This window comes from Tasmannia lanceolata, unplaced genomic scaffold (genome assembly GCF_043159265.1).
Source record: "Tasmannia lanceolata isolate RefF3 unplaced genomic scaffold, GAP_Taslan_0.1 ptg000008l, whole genome shotgun sequence".
NCBI classification, from domain to species: Eukaryota; Viridiplantae; Streptophyta; class Magnoliopsida; order Canellales; family Winteraceae; genus Tasmannia; species Tasmannia lanceolata.
Genome location: NW_027518685.1, coordinates 32326033 through 32345370, shown reverse-complemented (window position 1 = coordinate 32345370; position 19338 = coordinate 32326033). Strand labels below are relative to the sequence as shown.

Genomic DNA, 19338 nt, shown 5'->3' with positions numbered 1-19338 from the left:
ATGCTTATCTAATGGCAAATTCCCTTGGGAAGGGGCAGCTAGAGATGTGTGTGGTTGGGCAAGCTTTGCCATTGTTGTAATTGTAGTTCTCTTCTAATAAGTTCTGTTACAGATTCAAAGAAGTAAAAAACAATAGATGGGCTACATGTATCATGCACAGAACTATCCTAGGCCTCCAAATTGTAGAGCTTTTTTACAATGTTTAATTTCAGAACCATCCATTTTGCAAATCAAAAAAATTCAGGGGCTACAATGATATAATGGGGAAGATTGTTGGGCCATTGCATATTCATGGCAGAGACGAATTCACTGACAAATGAATAGGATTGCAACTCAGCCACTCAGGTCAAATTTTTGGAATTTGGGTTGAGCTTTTACCATAAAAAAATGGTGGGGTACAGGTTGCTTTTAGTTCAGTTTCTAGCAACTCGGGTCAATTTTTGAGAATTCGGGTCAATTTTTGAGAATTCAGGCTGAGCTTTTACCATGATATTTAGTCGGGTTCAAGTTGATTTTAATTCCTTTTTGTTAGCAACTCGGGTCGATTTTGGGGAATTCGGGTTGATCATTTTCCATAAAATCGGGTCGGTTCGAGTTGATTTTACTTCATTTTTTAGCAAAAGTTCAACCCACCCCAACCCAATTTGCACCCCTACAAATGAATGGTTGTATATAATAGGGAAGTTTATTTTTATGTAGAAATCTCAGTTGTTTGTTCCATCTCAGCTGTTACTTTGTTGGTGGATCTGTGCAGTTGTTACGGTTGTTTGTGGGCGAACCAGTGTGGACTTGTTATAACCGTCCTCAAGAGGAACATCCCTCAAGGAAGGAGTACATTAAGAATTTGTCTGAGAAGGTTGGGGTTGCTCTCCAGGCCTATTAGTTTCTATGTTCATCACCTACATCCCTATCTTGTAGGATATGTAAGTGCTTCGCTTGTATTCAAACATGAAGCCAGTGAGCTTTTGTAGAAGTTGCTGAACTTTTTCCTCTAATTTGAACCTCAAGCAAATTACCATATGTATGTATGTACTTTGCTACCTAATAATGCAGGTTCATTAGAGCTTATGAATTAAACCTCTATCTCTCTCTCTCTCTCTCTCTCTCTCTCTCTCTCACACACACACACACACACAGCTTTATTTGGTTGCTAGTTAAAAAAAAATCCATTGGATTTTAGTAGAATTAGGGAGAGGGCAAGCATTTATTAGATAAAGGTGTCATTATGAGCGGAGAGAGAGGGAAGAGAGAGCACCATTCCCTAGAAAATTACACGGGAGACTTCAAGGAAAAGCTAATATCACCACTAATTAATTTTACTAGCAACCAAACGAAGGCTCATGAAAAAAGTCAGCCACAAAATGGGTTTCCGCCAATTTGCCGCAAGGAAAATTTTCCACAAAAAAAGTTTGCTGCTAAAACTTTTCCATAGAAAACGAATGACGAAAGTAAAGAAACGCCACTTTACACCCATGAGTGCGCCCAGCATCTCCATCCAAATCCTTGCATAGGGTGGGGCATACCATTTTACACTGTTTTAAGAAGATGGGTCACAACAGCTCCATGCATGGGATGTGGCCCTTCATTTTGCCTCATGTTTTGATTGGGTGGGGCCCATTATTTCACCCATGCACATAGCATGGGGTGGGGCTCACTTTTTGTCTCATTGATTTAATTATCTGAGGCAGCTCTCTCTGATGCAACTGGCAGCCCATGAAATGTCGTCTGCAATGGTCCTTAGCAATTCCCATAGTATAAAGGAATGATCAGACGCATTGTATTAACGTGTTTCCTGAAAAACAAGGAAAATAAAACTTCTACAATTGCAAATATCATTTCCAAGATTTTATACGGTGGATGCGCATGTAGATGCTGCAGCTGGATCAAATATCAAGGGTGGTACTTCCATCGTAAAACCAATAACGATTTACATGCTCATTCACCATATAATTTCTCATCATTTTGCATGAAATTTTCATAAAAGATCTCAAAAGTATTAACATTTTCTATAATCTATTCAGAATGTCATTCATAAAAAAAAAATCCATTCAAAATACTTATAATGTATTCAATGTGGTTAATATCACAATATCTAAATACTACTGCTTATTAATATATTGGAAAATGTACAAATAATGGGAGAAATGGCACAAAAAAATGATAACTCTGGGTTACCAAACAGTATTAATTATGAATTTTTCATAAATGATCCCAATACTCAAAGCACACTCCCTCCTTGGCTTGACCTGGTCTAAGCTAAACTCTGTCCAATTTAGAGGTGCATAATACTCTGAAAAGCACTTCATGCAAGCACCAAATGAAAACTGACTCTGAATTCTTTGAAGCAATTTGATTTGCATCTGAGTTCAATATAAATGGTCAAGGACTTTCTTGGTTATCAAACCCCATCACCATGAAAACTGATAATTTGATTTGAAAACTGACTCTGAATTCTTCTTCAAGCAGAAGAGCTGATAATTTCTCATACTAATATTCATAATCCCTCACATGTTTATGGACATACGGGATTTGCTAGCCCATTTCGCGGAAAGCAATTTCGCGGCTGGCTTTTGCATGTGAGAACAGCCACAGAGGTTGACTTTTTGGCAGATTTTGTCCCATTCATTTAATTCATCTGAGGTGGCTGTTCTCACATGCAAAAGCCATCCGCGAAATGGCTTTCGGCGAAATTGGCAAGCAAATCCCTATTTAATGATCAACTAAAATATTCTAGTCAGCCAAAGAAAAACAGGATATGAACTGTAAAGTAGCTCCAACATTAACGGATAACAGAATACCAAAGAATAAAACACAAAATCAAATTACAGTTGATCAGCTACAAGCCACTAGGACAGAAACAAATCCACATCCATTTCACAAGTGCCTCACAATGAATTGCTTTAAACTAAGCTGTGAAACTGCGGAGGTTAGAGTCTTACCTTGATATCACTTCAAACAATTTCCCCAGTTGACAATTTCTCCTGATAAAAGTTATCAAACCTGTTCTCTCTCTGAGCAAAATAAGAGATAAAACAAAACAGAAGCCATAAAAGAGAGGAAAAGAGGAGAGAGAAGCAAGCAGCATAGCCACACAAGAAGAGAAACCTACACCAAAAGAGAGAGTAAATCATCATTTGACAAAAAGCCCAGCAACAGGGCTACTACAAAGACAAAACGTGTCAGTATATACCGAGAAAACCTAACCCTTTGAATCCTATACACCAATATTCAGAGAAGATGTGAACAAGTCTTGCTCATCTGTAGGATATACGAGGGTTGAATTTTTATCAATAATATTCGCCCTCAACATCTATGCAAGGGATCCCGGCTCTCCTAGAGAGGTCCATATCAAAACTTTCAGTGTAGTAACCCCTCACCCTGCTAACCTGCCCGTATATGGTATGATGGGTCCCATGTTCATTTCTCTGCAGCTCCTCACTGAAATACTGTTGTCGCATCCGATCGGGAGAGTCATCTGGTAAACCAAACATTGATGCATAAATTCCAAAAGTTACATGATTCAAAAGAACAGGAAGACCTGTTTGGATTGCAAGAAAAACATTTCTTACGGAAATATTTTCTTAGGAAAAAATTTTCTTTCTACAATTTAGAGGGAAATGTTATGATTATGGTTAATTTAGAGGGAAATTATCATGAATTGAAGGTCCATCTTTAGTAAATAGCTAATGGGGTTAGTTAAGTTTATATATTGTGTCAAAATTTTGGAAATTTTGAAATATTTTTCCTTTACAAACTTTTCTAGAAAAATCTTGGAATCCAAACAAGGCCAAAGTGAAAAGCATGTATGCATCGGCTCACCATTGTCGGATACATTAGCAAGTTTCTCGATTGCTTCAAGAAGAGCTCTTTCATGCTCCTATTCCAAAAAAATAATTCAAATTGTAACTACCTTTGACTATATTTCGATTATCCAAATTCTAAGTTCAAACTTGGCAGGAGAGAATGATATATATGGTAAAGGTAAAAAAGAAAGCTACCCCGAGGATTGATTTTGCTTTCTCTACTTGAGCTGGATCAGGGTTCTGTGCTCTAAAGACCCTCTGATGAACCTGCCCGACAATATGGATCGATGTCAAAATATATAACACCAACCAAGTTCTTACTCTGAAAAAAATATAAACAAAAATCCAAATAAGTGATAATCTTAAAGGAGGAAGGATATGGATTTTTTTTTCAAACGTTTAAAGAACTTGATGAATCTGCCCAAGACAGCCAAGTTGACTAGATCGATCTTCTCTGCATAAGATCTATAACCAAACAAATACAATGATCAAACTGTTGAGTTTGCATTAGTAAACCAAGCCCATGTTGCTTTTCCTGTCTTTGCCGAAACCAAAGACCTGCTTTTTCATTTTTTTTAATTTGAATATTTAGACCTGCTTTCTCATTACCACTCAAGCTTTCCATTTTCCAAGGCTTGCAATCCCCTCTTTTTAGTTATAACGGGAAAAGCTTTCTAAGGTTTTTTAATGGAAAAGTTTTAGCAGAAATAATTTTTATCTAAAAAGAGGGGATTGAACTTTAGAATCATTGGTGCGATTGAAACCAAGAACAATAACACACTGGAACTCTTGAATCACAGAATCACAAAAACAAAGTAGCGGTCAACATGAGAATAAGTTTGATCACTAGAACCCTTAGCATAACAGAAATAAAAAAACAATGTCACCCAAGAACGTTAAAATTCTTTAAAATCGCAAAAACAAAGAGGATTTCAAGAATAAGAGAAAAATGTGAGAAATGAATGAATGGATACAAGAAGAAAAAAAATGTTCAGGAAATCTCACCGAGGTTGACCAGGACATCACACTAAGATCGATGAGTAATCACTCATTCAAAGGTTGTCCAAGCAAGAGTTTGTACCATTCATTGATAAGCATAAAAACCGTGGCCCTAAATCCTTACAATATATATAGTCTCTCCCTTGTGATTCTATAGCCTTCCCTACGACTCACTTATAGACAAATGTGACCCCACTTTCACTTTTGCCTTAGACTTTATCAGTTAACCACATAAAACCCAATGAAAATAAAAACACCAACTTCAAACTCTCGAGAGTAACACCTCCCCACTTAAATATGTTGTGGGAATTGACTGTGCCATCTTTATTAAAAGACCCCACTTATGTGATTAAAGCTTTGTATTGTACATAATATAGACAGAGCATCTAACTTCTCTTACTCACGTCTATTCTAGGTTTTTTTTTATTTGACCAATTAATGCAAACCTAAGGTTAACAGATTAATTTCTGGGAACTTAGGAGCTTAGCAATGCTTTCAGATTCAATTTAGCAGCAACGTGCACTCCCAAAACTAAATAACAGCACATAATAATCAATAAATAGCCAAGGTTTTAATGAAAATTCATAGTTTTTAAAATCCATCATCAATAGAACCAATCAGTCAACTGAGTTCCAAACAATAGATAACATGTCTACTAAATCGTAACAACACTACTCACTAATAATCAAATCTCTAAACAAATATGTAAAAAACAAAGAAATTACATGGCCCAAAGGAAGTCTAAACGGCTAAAGGAATAGGGATATGGGATATGTATAGAGTATAGAGTTGAGGGTAATGAAGATAGGGTTGATTAAGGACAAGGATATAAACTGATGGAAGAGGGCTCAGAGAGGGAAGTAGGGTCAGCTGTAATCAAATAAAAAAGTAGGCAAATCCGTAAGTTGGTAGTGCAGGGCCTTGGCCTTGGTCGTTCAGATGTAGAAGGTCTCTTAGAGAGAGAGAGAGAGAGAGAAGAGACCTAGTGCACGAGGCCCCGCCATTGCGGGGTCTGGGAGGGCTAGATGTACGCAGTGGTAACTAGATGTACGTAGTCTTACCACTGCTTTGCAGAGAGAGAGAGAGAGAGAGAGAGATAACAAAAATTCAAAATTGGAACCATACACCAAACCATGAACTATGCTTCCGCAGTAAACATACTCTCACCATTTGGCCCCAAGAAAGATATAAATAATTAATTAAAAAATTAAAAAATAATATGCATGCGTGGTAAAAAATAAAAAGGGTGGCCCAGTGCACGAGGCTCCCGCCATTGCTGGATCTGGGAAGGGCTAGATGTGCGCAGTCTTACCCCTGCTTTGCAGAGAAGCTGTTTCCGTAACTCGAACCCATGACCACCAGGTCACAATAGAGCAACCTTCCCATTGCGCCAAGGCTCACCCTCTTACCATTGGTTTAGTGTCTTGAACATTTTTATTAGTACAGCTGCACCACAGTGCAGCTGTACTAATTCTGGACACTAAACCAAGACCATAAAATTGCACACCTAGAATTTCAAGCCCTAGAAACCAAACACTATACCTTATGCAGCCCTGGCATACCTTCTTTCTTTAGTAAGATGAGTTGTACTAGGAAGACATTTGTAGCCACTACCGGTAACACAAGTTGTCCACCGAACATGTGGTGCACTTATTTGGTAATCACATCCAGCATTTAGTAGGCAGTAAAACGAGTTGTCCACTGAATATGTGGTGCAATTGCATGGTAACCCGGCATTTAGTAGGCCACCACAAATACCACTTGCTGCTGCTGGTCCCACCTTGGTCAGATGATTCTACACCCTTGACCAACACCTGGATCAAAACGAATTTTTTGCATGAATTTTCCCTAGCCTTGGATCATTAGCTTCTCCATCAAGGAGGCAGGGCGACCCAACAATGGAGGGAATGGCGTCAGCGGGCCATGGTCCGATGAAGCCAATCACCATATATGTGCGCATTCATACAATTGTGTCAACACTAATTTGTCACCGTATTATTATAGTTATTATTTATTCCATTAAAACAGATATTTTTTCACGAACAACAAATGTCATTAACTGTGTTGGACGCAGCAAACGCTCAAAATTTAGAAACGCGGACATGGTTAAAACATAAAGTATATATGATCATGATTTGTAGACACGGATTCGTGTGTCGAGTTTCGACATGGATACGAGGTGTCTAACAAGGCAACTCCTGAAAATCTAGAAATGGTGACACACCCATACATATAAAATTATTGATTACTATCATAATTTGCAACAATATAAATATGGTATTCATTTAACAAACTAATAAAGCTTAGGATTGATCAACTATGCCCATTAAAAAAAGGATTGGTCAACTATAATCTAAAACACGAGATAAACAAATAACAACGCATACATTAATTCAAGGAAGCAGGATTCGTTCTCACAGGTGGGGAATCGCGATTCCACGATTTGGATTCAGGATTCGGTTCGATTCCCCAAAATAGGGGAATCCCGAATCCTTTTCATCGAAAACGCGAATCCCTATTTGGGAATCACGATTTCTATTCCACTGAAATCGCGATTCTTCATTTATGGATTCGCGTTTCATTGATAATAAAATTTGCGAATTCACATTACCCAAAACCGCAGATCCCATTCCATGAAATCCGTTTCCCCGAGGTTTCCGGGCTTGAGAATGGTTTAGGGGAGTGATATTTACGCCCATTTTGATCACCCCACACCCATCGTCAGTGGCAATGGGTGAGAAAAAGGCAGTGGCTTTGATTGCAAAGGAGGCTAATGTACATGATGTGAGAAAAATCCAATGGCTTTGATTGCAAAGTACACTGGCAATGGGTGTCCCCGGCGACTCTCCGACGAATCCCCGGCAAATCTCTGGCAACTCCATGACGATTCCCCGGCGCAATTTCGAATCCCGCTCCCAACCATCCCTGGAGCCTTCGAATCCCGCTTTCGAATCCCGAATCGAATCCCGTTTTTTATTCCCACCCTCGCAACCTTCCATTAATTTAATATATTCTCTTCAGTGTCTAATATGTAGCGAGAAATGGAGACCAATAGGATACAATGAATATGGTATTGGTATAAGAGTTTGTTTAGGGTTTTAGGTTTAGAGGAGGAGATATAACAACAAATATTAGTTAAAGAATAGAAGAGTTAATAAATAAAAGATGTAAACATAATAGTCAATAATAAAATAGAATGTCACATTTGACACGGTACAAAAACGTGTTGACACGACCAGATTAAGTTTGACACTTCTAATAGTACTTTTAAAAGTGTCGAAAGGAGTATCGACATGTGCGGACACGCGTGTCGTGCCGGACATGGCAGTCAACAATAAATTCAAAGTGTCGACTAAATCATAGCTTCAAACAGGTATAATTCAAAATCAAGTATAATTCATCTTCATGTGCATGATAGATTGAGTAGGAACACAAAGATCTGTGAACTAATTTACGCAACTATCTCACCTCACAAATTATAATCTCTGTTGGACGTATCTCAATTATGTCGGATCCTTTCTTGACACTGTCTAAACCCGAGCTCAAAAAACCCTTTTTAGATTGGACACCCAGCGATGCTCTTCCTTTACCAACAGTCTGTGCCTGCTTGTTAAGAGCAACTGACTTGAGACATTGTCCAACACTTCCTTGAGCAGAGAACACAGCAGGATCGTTGCCACATTGGTCATCTCTAATAAAATGTATCTGGCCATTGAAGTGTAAGGTTCACGCTTGTAAGATTAAAAAGAATAAGACAAAGCCCTCAAATATTAAAGTGTATAGTTAGGAACTAATGGATGGCATAAAGTCATAAACTACAAAGCAGTGAAAGAATTTACAGAAGTTACAAGATTTTACTAACCATGATAAAGTTGTTTCTAAATCTAAAGTATTGAATTCCAGTTGTACACCACATTTGAGAAGAACATGGGGAAGCTCATGAGGTTCTCATGCACTCTAGAAACTAGAAATATTTTGGCTGAAATTTCGGATTTCCACCAAGACTGAAATGAAATTTGCATGCAATTGTTTTTTTTTAACGGGATTTTGCCGGTGAAATTTCGCTGAAATTCCAAAACAAACCGAAATTTTTCCACCAAATTTACAAGATTTCGGCCAAAATTTCCACCAAAACCGAAATTTAAAACCTTATGAGATATTCTAGTAAACACTACCAAAAGCAGGTAGTGTACAAGATCGTGGGGTTTCGCAGAGCCATTGTCTCATGGTGCAGTCTCATTAGCTAAATTTGATTTGAAAGCTACTTTAGAAGAATTGGCTTACATGGCCCAAATTCTTAACATCGTCAATCTATCCCAGTAATTTCTAATAGTGTGCCACAGATACTCCAAGCTTCATGATAGTTGACACTATGATCGTGCATTCAAAGGTTCAATACTTCTTACACCCAGCATCATTATGGATATTCTCCTCAATACTTCTTACACCCAGCATCATTATGGATATTCTCCTACTGTCTAGCATCTAACTAGCACACTTTTTTCAGAAGTACTTACTCTGCAGACAAATAAGAAAAACAAAAAAGGATACCATGTGATGCCACCTTACAAGAACTAACTTTACATACCTAAAAGAATGCCACACAACATTAATACTTCAAGAAAATGCAAGTCACTTACCCGAAATTCAGATGATTACTGTAGAAGACCGACAAGCAAACTACGAAGAAAAAAACAATTGTAGCTCTATAAGATCTATGTTAGGATAGTGCAGGCGCACCAGGGATACACGGAACGTTAGTGTTAGGAGGATTTGGTTTAGCATATCCTGGAAGTTACAGTTATGGGGAGCATCTTTCTGTAGGTGCCATAGATATGCAAATGCATGGTCTTTTTCTTCTGCTAGTTGCTAAAATGAATACATATTCATATTGTCAAAATTGGGATATTTATTGAAAAAATCTTAGATCCACACGCATATTACATATCCAAGCAGCATACACATTTGTACCTTTAATACAAAGCAAGAATTATTGATGCAGATTGTAGGGCCGACAAGCGGCATATGTGCCCATTCGCACTTTTACGGATTTATTTTCATGTTATTTGGTTTCTAGGACATTTATTTCCATGTTATTTAGAGTTAGGGATTTTGTTTTCATAGAATTTTATTTCCATTGCCTGTATATAGGCCACATGTATTAGAGATTGCAGAAATCTTTGGATGAATCAATTGAGAATACATTTCTCCCCTACTTCTCTTCTTCTTTCCCTTCTTCTTCTTCTTTCCAAAAATAAATCTGTGCTAATGGGCACATATGCCGCTTGTGGGGCCTACAATCTGCATCAATTATCCGAAAATTATATAGGTCTAGTTGTATAAATAAAAACCTAGAAAAGAAAATGAAGAAGAAACATGCAGATACATTTTGCAACATCCATGCATGCATGCCAACTTACTGATAACGAAGAAGGGAAAGCCGTGGGAGATGGTTGTGCCTGACATAGGTATGGTGGGGCCTGTGGGGGTGATGGCATGGCTATATGTGCAGTTTTCAACTTCTTGCGAGAAACAAGACCTGTTGAGATAGGAACTAAACCAGGAGCATTTGTTGTATCAGATAGCATTTCTTGCTGACTGGTAGTGCCACTACGCCAGTCCCTGATTCACATAAACTAAAGTATCCATAAAACAATGTCCATGGTTTTAAATTTTGGCCGAAATACCGAAATTTAAAAATTTTCGGCCGAAATTATAAGATTTTCACCAAAATTTCCACCGAAACCGAAATTGCCACCGAAATTTTGTTTTCAGCTAAGGCCGAAACCAAAACCAAAACCAAAATTTCAATGCTTGGCAATGTCTACATGCTTCAACAATCATAATTAAAATATTAGAGAACAAAGCTTAAAATGAAGACCTTATCATCCTGATTGAGTCATCAGAATCAACTTTTAAAAGGATTTCTCTGTGTTCAACATCTGAAACCCTAAGTTCCTTTCTTAGCTCAGATATAAGCCCTTCCTTATCCTGGAAAGAAAAAGGTGATATACGATTTTCTATAAGTAAAATAAATAAGTTTATAAGAAACAGATTCCATAAGAAGCACCCAAAAAGAACTATGAGCGTGCTGAAAAAGCAAACCAACAATACAGACGGAACAACTTAAAAGTTAAAACTTATGTAAGGCTATAAGGCCCTACGTAAGGACACTCCATTTTTCAAAAAATTGTTGTGTGAAGTGCTGTATTGAATACAACACTGCTGTCAATACAAAACCTTATCTCATTTCTTGTTTCTTCTGCCATTATTTATAACTATTTTAATTAATTATTACTTATCTTATATCCTACAGACAATTTATTTATATTTACCCCTGATAACTTTTTTATACTCTAATACCTATATGAGCTTGTCCGTGGGGATGGTCACCATCCAGATGAGAACCTGGACAGGCTAGACTACTACATGTGGCACTAGTGATTGTTGAATGTTGATCAGGGTAGTTGATTGACGGGTTAACACCAAGTGACACAGTGGATCCAAGGCCCACTCAAAATGGAGATCCCAATCTGCCGGGTCAAGGCTTACAGTTCCCATGTTCTATAACTTCCCTAAATGAAATATTATTTATATAACAACAATATTTTTCAATATCAAATTATCAATACTACACAAAATGGGAAAAAATGGGTGACTCCTGAGGTTAGTTAAAACCTTATAAATGTGATTTCCCCAATAAATATTAAATACTTATAGAGAAAAAGGTTATTCAATCAAAACCTTATAAATGCAACTTTCTATAAGGGAATTCATATATTATTATAAAAAGAACGACTACGCAAAAAGTTACTTTTACACTCAATGGTAAAAGGCACTTTTGGGTCCTGTAGGGTGCATGTATGTGAAATCAAGACCATTGATCTTGTAGAATATCATGAGGCAATCAACATGATCTTGGTCCCATCCCGAACAGACGTACCATGTGTAAGATAAAGGACTACAATTTAGCTTTTCTAGGCGGAACTCTAACTAGATTGGGACAAAGGCTTAGTTGAGTTGAGTTAGGCAGAACCCTAGACGAGGATTGATGGATCATGGGCCTAGGATCATTTGATTAAGGTGTTTTCAATGGCATTTGGCCAGGCTTTTGGTTACAATTCGGATCAATGGATCTGCTTGTGTAAACAATACAGAAGTGGGGCATCATAATATGATTTAAATACATGCAAGTACAAATGAAAATAAAAAAGAAAGGTGGTTCCAGGCCCGGCCCCATGCATGTCCCATGTACGTAATTGGACTCATTGATATTATAGGCAACCACGATTCCAACCCATTGCAATTGGTCCCACCATGATTGGATGATCCTTTGATAAATAAGGCATCTTTGAGGGCTTACAAAGAAAAGCTAAATATGTTGATTTTTGTAGGCAATTGTTACAGATGGGGTGTCCATGGGCCATTGGAACCAACATCGTGTACATTGACTAACGGGGACCACACACATGTCATACGTTGGACCAAAGTTCAGAGTACTGTGCCCACAAAAATAATAGTTATATAAGCATTTTATTTTATTTTTTGGCATCAATCACATCCACACAATAGCACATGCTCACTGTCTTATAAGGAATTATGCCTATTATATATCTTATAAATGCAAATTTCTATCTAACTATTAAGTATACCGTATAAAATGTTTCTTCATAGCCCTTAAATACCATACATAATAAACAACTATATTTAAGAGATCTATATATTATTATGTGTACAACTCTATTATAACATTGTTTACATTTATGCAAATATTATATAAAATGCAACAAAATTTCCTGAAAAGAAGACAACATAGCTACACAAAAAGAAAAAGAAAACCTAACTATCCTGCATTCTAAATCCAAGAAGTTTGGCCACGTACAAAAAAAAAAAGAAACAAAACAAGGTGGGTCTAGACCAGATGCATATCACATGCACATAATCAAATTCCTTAAAAAGGTGCCCAATCACAAGTCTAGATCATTGCAGCTTGTCCCACTATAATGATATAATCCTAAACCCCTGATCAATAAGTGTCTTTAGGAGCCCAACAATAGCAGTTAAACCATTGATTTTTGTCAGCATTGATCCTGAGGATAAGGTGTCCATGTGGCATGGAACCAGGATCATGTAGGCAGCTTCATGGAGATACAGCGAATCAATGGGATCGATCACACGTGTGCTACATGAGACCCAAGTATGATCATTAAGATCACATCTTAACAATGATCGTTTCAGAAGTTAACTCATGACTTTAAGCTCTTAATTTTAGCCATCTCTAATTTTGCCTCATAAAATATTTTCATGAATCAAGTTAGCGTTATGTTGCATGGATTCTTTGCCCCCCTATGCCGAATCCATGTTGACACGTCTCCACATGCAAATCGAGCATGGATTCACGTAGGACACACCCGGATTCTTGCCGTAGCCGAGTCCGCACGAATCTTGTTTTTTTTTTTGGGCGAATCCGATTCAGTGTTGTCTCTTTTCCGCATGAATACTGTTTTTTTCGGGCGAATCTGATTCATCGTTGTCTCTTTTAAAATGTGAATCTTGTATATTTTCCCTTTAAATGTGTTTTCTTAACTTTTGTTGTATGAAAAGCACAATCCGTGCTCTTTTAATAAAAACCCTAGTGCCTCGACCCTCGAACATTGACCCCCCTCCTTTGACTCTCTTAATACAAAAGTCGCAACAACCCTCTACCCTCAAATTTTTCATGAATATATGTATACACACACACACACACATATGCATGTACATACATACATACATATATATATATATATATATATGAGGAAAATGATTGTAAGCTCGAGCGTACCAACCTTATGGTACGCTCGAGTGCCCAATCACATGGGTCCCACATTTTTTTGTGGTGATCCAAAGCATTCATTTGCAAGGCCCTATCAGAGATAGGGTGTGTACCAAAAATCAGCTCCATTGAATCATCCTAACCTCTCCAAAGTGGAGGGCAAAAATGGGCAGATTTGTGGACAAACAGTGTCTGTCCATAGCGTACAATCCTTTTCCTCTCTCTCTCTCTCTCTCTCTCTCTCTCTCTCTCTCTCTATATATATATATCTATTTAAATTTTTAATTTTGAAATTTTTATTTTATTTAAAAATTACCGAATCTGAATCCTACTTTCGGGGCTTGCCGAATCCAATACCTCGAATCCGTGTCAGATCCCGACACGCGAATCCGAATCCATCCCGAATCCAATACCTCGAATCCGTGCCGGATCCCGACACGCGAATCCGAATCCATGCAACATTGTGTTAGCGCATAGCACGTGCTGTTCTCTGGTTATCATATAATTGCGCACACGTGTCATATCTGTCAAGGTCATAGGCCCCTAACACCTAGTGCAAATGTATAGGTTACATAGCTTAAAACCAAATGTACTGGTCTACAGCTGCCAAATTCAAGCAAAGTGACAACAAAGAAAAAGCAATAGATAGACATACCCAAGAAAGTTGTTCAGATTGAGCAATGAAAGCCCTTAAAACAGCACTATATGCCTCAGTCTCTATGCAATGAATTTGAAATTCCATATCAGTTAAACCCATTCCACAAGGAACTATTTGTGAGGGAACTCCCATAGCTCCAGGAAATCGTGCCATTTTAGTAATTCTGCTAATATTTTGCAATGGATAATCATTACTGGTTCCTGTTGAATGCATGAAAACACAAAGGACAATTAGGCTAAAGAATCCCCTCCAAGTTGGCATGTATAAGAAAGTATACAGATAGCTATATGCATTATGTGTATGAACCAAGTGGTCAGGAAGCATAGGTAGAAGACTCATTTGGGTCCCAGGTGGTACCTACATGCATAGGTGGTCACCCAGCAAATCAAAGAGAGGAGAATACAGCAAAAAAGTAAATAATAGCATGCAAGAAGTAATATGGAACTAATTGGATTCCGTAATATAACAAATAAAACACTACAAAACAACTAAAAAGGAATAATATTGAACTAATAAGTAAGGTTTGCTCCTCCGTGTAAAAAATCCCTTAGTCTTTAGTGAGTTCCTTCAGCTATCTACATAGGTTAGTGACCATTATTATGTTGATTATTCCAATGAGCTGGTTTGGCAACTGAAGCATAGCGAGGTAGTCTAAGTCGAGATAGTTTGGACATTATTTCTCACTGTCCCTATGATGATACTGACGCAGTTGAGGCAGAAGTTCATGATATGTGGAGTGAGGTAAAGCATGTTTCTCAGCTTGGTGCAGCCAGGATTTGGGTGGAATGTGACTCCCTTAACACTATCAAGTGGCTTAGGGAGGAGTCATCCTCTCCCTAGGAATTGAAACATAATTTCAAGAAGGTTAAGAGCGTTTCTAGTGGTATCGACTATTGAGTGCCCCTTCAAACAAAGGGATGGAAATGAGATGGCCAATTTTGATGTGTCATGCACGAGTTTGATGGTTTGGCATGAAATGCATGGTTTTTAAATAGTCGGTTGTAAGTTGTTTTTTGTGTTGTATCCGTGTTAGTTATGGGTTGCATGGCTTGTAAGTTGTTGTTTTTGGTGTTGTATCCGTGTTTGATATGGCTAGCCTTTCTTCCACCTTTTAAAATAAAGTGTCACTTGTTCAAAATTAAAAAATAATAATAAAAAATACATGCATCCCTTGTAAATTTGCAACAAGCATTTTGTGCAACAGTTCAAAAATTGAGATATGCATGTTTTATCCTAAGGCCTACATTAAGTAGAATTCAAATACCATAGTATTAGACTCAACTATTCAATAAAATCAAACACCTTACAATCCATGCCACAATATTGCAATAACAATTCTAACTGAAACCCTAAATTACAATTTCAGAACCTTTATTTGAAGACTGCATCGTAAAAAAGAGAAAAAAAAAAAAAAAAAGGTGCCGTGCGCTGAAACCCTATTTTTATCAGTCTCAAAAACCCTAAATCGTGAAACTGATCCCAGAGCACGGAAACCCTAAACATTATATACCCACATTTCGAAATCAAGACTTCTCTCTAACAACTCCAAGACTCTAAATCATTCGAATGAACCAACAAATTTCGAGCCCTAAAAAACACTTTAAACACGGTTTCTAAGCTGCAGACCCTAATCGGAACCCTATATTCAGTTACAAACATAGAAAAAAAAAGCAAACGAAGATTAAAGAACAAGAAAAAAAGAGAGATAAAGAACTGACCATCGACCTTCATGTATTCCATTTCATGGCATGAAAATGCAGCAACGAAAACCCTAGAGAGAGAGAGAGAGAGAGAGAGAGAGAGAGAGAGTTAGGGTTTCGTCTGAGAAGGAAATGAGAATAGGGAAACCTTCCAAATTTGAGGATTCTTCCGAATTGATGATTTCTCGAAAATGCCCTTTTGAAAATAAAAAAAGGCAGTTGTGTCCTCTTCTAGGGGCGCAACACGGATCGCGTTCAACCCGAAAAAAGGTCGGGTCGGGCCGGGTCGACTTCCCCGACCCGAGTGAAACCTGTCATTTTTATAATTTTTATTTTTTTAAGCTTTAAAACTCGCGTGGGGTCGGGTTGGGAAAATGGGTTACTTGGGTCACGCCGGTGTGTTCCATCACATGGACGGTTTGGATGATCCTATGATGTGCTCCTCACAGTACTATTTGAAAATTATGGGACTATAGGGGCTTACACCATATAAAAAATCCCGTTATATAATGTCTACGGGGTTTGCTAGCAGCCATCGCAGAAGGGATTTTGCAAATGGTCTGTTGCATGTGAGAGCAGCCACCTCATGAATGAAGACAAAATCGGCGGGCTGCTCTCACAAGCAACAGACCATCCACGAAATGCCTTTTGCAATGGACACTAGCAAATCCCAATGTCTACAAATCGGCTTGTTAGTTATTGACTTATTGTAGTCCAAAGTTCTTGTGTGCCGGATTTGGACTAGGATCGGCCCATGTCTAGGTCTCGAAAATCAAATTAGACATGAAGTATTTCTCAAATCCTATCCTCTGTTTGAATCCAAGTCCGACCATGATCAAACCATCCAATAAGAAAGGATCTACGAAAAAAAATGAAAACAAAAGCAGATCCAACAGCAAAATAAAAAATATATAGTTCACTACCACTATAAAAAGGAAATGATATCATCACCCCTTTTTCTTATTCGGGACAGTCCCATCTAGTGTAAAAGAGTAGTCACTCGTACATACACTAGAGGGGATGTCCCAAGTAAGAAAATGGGTCGAATAAATCACTTCCCCTATAAAAATTATGACTATTTACATATTTGTTATTAAGAATTAAGGAAAGGGAAATGATATATTCGCCCCTTTTCTAACTTGGGACACTCCTATGTAGTAAAAGAGAGTAGTCATATATACACTAGAGGGGGCTTTCCCAGTCAGGAAAAGGGGGTGAATATATCGGTTCCATTGCTAAAATTATTGTATACTTTATGCTGAATTGCATTATAAAATTTACTAAAATATAGTTATAATTTAAATTGCACCATACACTATGTGAACGGCTTTTTTTTAGGAGTTCATTGGAGCGAAATTGGATCCGGACATACCATGCATCCTGAGTATGGATCCATTATTTTTCAAAAGCTACGACCGTGTTTGGCCGCCAGACTTTTTTTCATGATAAATTAGTGCCTCCAAGTGGTGAGAGAGTAGGCGAGTGGGAGAAGGAGAGACATTTGAGAGGGTACGATTGAGATGAGGGTGGGAATTGGCTAAAAATCATGAAAAAAATCGGTAGAGTTTTTTGTTTCATAATTTTTAGCCACTTCTCACCACTTGAAGACACCGGTTTCCTTATTTTTGTTTCCTGGTTTTTACCTAATTCACCCGTCCTGCCCTTCTCTCACCACCCGTAGACACCAGTTCATCATGACAAAAAGAAAAATCATGGTAGCCAAACGTGCCCTAAGGCCCTGTTTGGATTGCATGAAAAATATTTCAGATGGAAAAAATTTTGTCAAATTTTTTTCCTTTACAAAATTTACAGAGAAATGATATGATCGTGGTTAATTTAGATTGATATCATTGGACATTGAAGCTTAGCCTACAAAAAAATTGATTAGGCTTAGTTCCTGTAACATTTTTTGTTTGAAAAAAGAAAAAAAAATTACAATTATTTCTCTTTTACAAGCTTGTTCAGAAAATTCTTGAAATCCAAACAGGGCCTAAGGCTATGTCTGGCAACCATGAAATATTTTTGAGGCAGTGATAAATTGACTCCCAAATCTCTTAAATTGACTCCCCATGTGTCTTTCTCTCTCTAACCCAGAAGAGAGAGAAAGACACATGGGGAGTCGATTTAAACTATTTGGGAGTTGATTTATCACTGCCCTTTTTTTTTCATTATAGATTAGCTTTTCCAAGTGGTGAGAGAGGGTTAATGCGGTTAATGCGCGTAGGAGGAGAGGTTTGAGAGGGCATTAATGAGTACAGGGTAAGAGGTGGCTCAAAAACAAGGAAGAAGTCGATCATATTTTAGGTAGAGTTTTTTTTCCTTATTTTACAAGTGTTTCTCTCCCCCTCCTCACTCGGTCCCTCCTGTATCTATCCCTCTCCCAGCCTCCCTCACGACTTGAAGAAGCTAATTTTTCATGAAAAATAAACTCATGGCAGACAAACATGCCCTAAATGGATCTTAATTTTTAGTGTTGGGTTCGGTGATATAAAATCACTTCTAACCCCATAACACAATGTAGGGGTTTTGTGGGTAGACTATGGACTCATGGCACAAGAAAACCAGTAAGGAACTATTGGGGCCATTGGGAAACATGGATTTTATAAAACAAGCTAAAACCTAGGTTTTACAATCATGGATTATAAAACATGGATTTTATAAGCTAGAACGTGGAACTTGGCTTATAAAATCTAGGTTTTAGAGTAAAAAAATCCAGGATTTTACAAATCCTAGATTATAAAATCCATGAATCCAAATAGCATGGAATCATAGAAGCCAGCATATAGCCCTGAAGGGGGAGGGGGAGTCTTGGAAAAGATCGGTTTGACTTGTAAAATTATTGGGCTGACTTGAAAAGTCGGGTCGATTTACACCCAGCCTTTTTTTTTCCTTCTATTCCTATTTTTCCCGTGTCTTCCAATTTTCTAGGCATTCATCCTCTCTTCCGTGCCGCCTTCTTTTTTTTCTCCATTTCCCTCTTCCTCTTTCTCTTCTTCCTCTTTTGAGTTGCAGTAACCCTCGGTAGTGCAGCAAATAAGGTGGAATTAAAAAGACAGAAAAGTTAAAAAGAATAGAAGGAGAATTATATGGTATGCGTGGCCATGCACGTACATGCAGCCCAAAAGGACAATGATGCTCACATACTTTGGGGATCTAAACCATTCATCCGTTAGGCCTTGACGTAGATTGGGTAGAAAATCTTTTCCATAGGGTGGTACTAACCCGCCGATCTATGTAGGTTTCTATAATGTGCCGTCCAATTTAAACCTCCAATTGGAGGGATAGATCCTCACATGGAGAATATTACATTGGCATATAATATCTAAGTCGGGTCTAACAAATGAACGGTTTAGATCACCCAAA

General features: G+C 37.8%; 2 protein-coding genes across 4 annotated transcripts in view; one reads left to right on the top strand and one right to left on the bottom strand.

Annotated features, from left to right (window-relative positions):
* The window catches only part of ARD4 (RmlC-like cupins superfamily protein), a 28107-nt gene extending 27030 nt beyond the window's left edge, over window positions 1-1077 (top strand). For both annotated transcript variants that reach the window (XM_077389285.1, XM_077389286.1), the window contains exon 5: window positions 755-1077. In XM_077389285.1, the coding sequence (XP_077245400.1) occupies window positions 755-883 (129 nt within the window). In that variant the 3' untranslated portion in view covers window positions 884-1077. The remainder of the gene's footprint in view (window positions 1-754) is intronic.
* Window positions 1078-3084: 2007 nt separating this feature from the next.
* LOC143885218 (protein EMSY-LIKE 3-like) lies at window positions 3085-16141 on the bottom strand. 2 transcript variants are annotated; one of them, XM_077389283.1, is made up of 8 exons: window positions 15994-16139; window positions 14273-14475; window positions 10684-10793; window positions 10223-10424; window positions 8271-8507; window positions 3999-4070; window positions 3820-3877; window positions 3085-3475 (listed from the first exon to the last, which is right to left on the bottom strand). In XM_077389283.1, exons 1-8 carry the CDS (start codon window positions 16013-16015, stop codon window positions 3288-3290), a joined length of 1092 nt encoding a protein of 363 aa, XP_077245398.1. In that variant the 5' UTR covers window positions 16016-16139; the 3' UTR covers window positions 3085-3287. The 2 variants fall into 2 exon arrangements, with proteins under 2 accessions (XP_077245398.1, XP_077245399.1); XM_077389284.1 differs by lacking the exons at window positions 3085-3475; window positions 3820-3877; window positions 3999-4070 and adding an exon at window positions 5820-6616 and having other exon boundaries at window positions 15994-16141.
* Between the last annotated feature and the right edge of the window lie 3197 nt (window positions 16142-19338).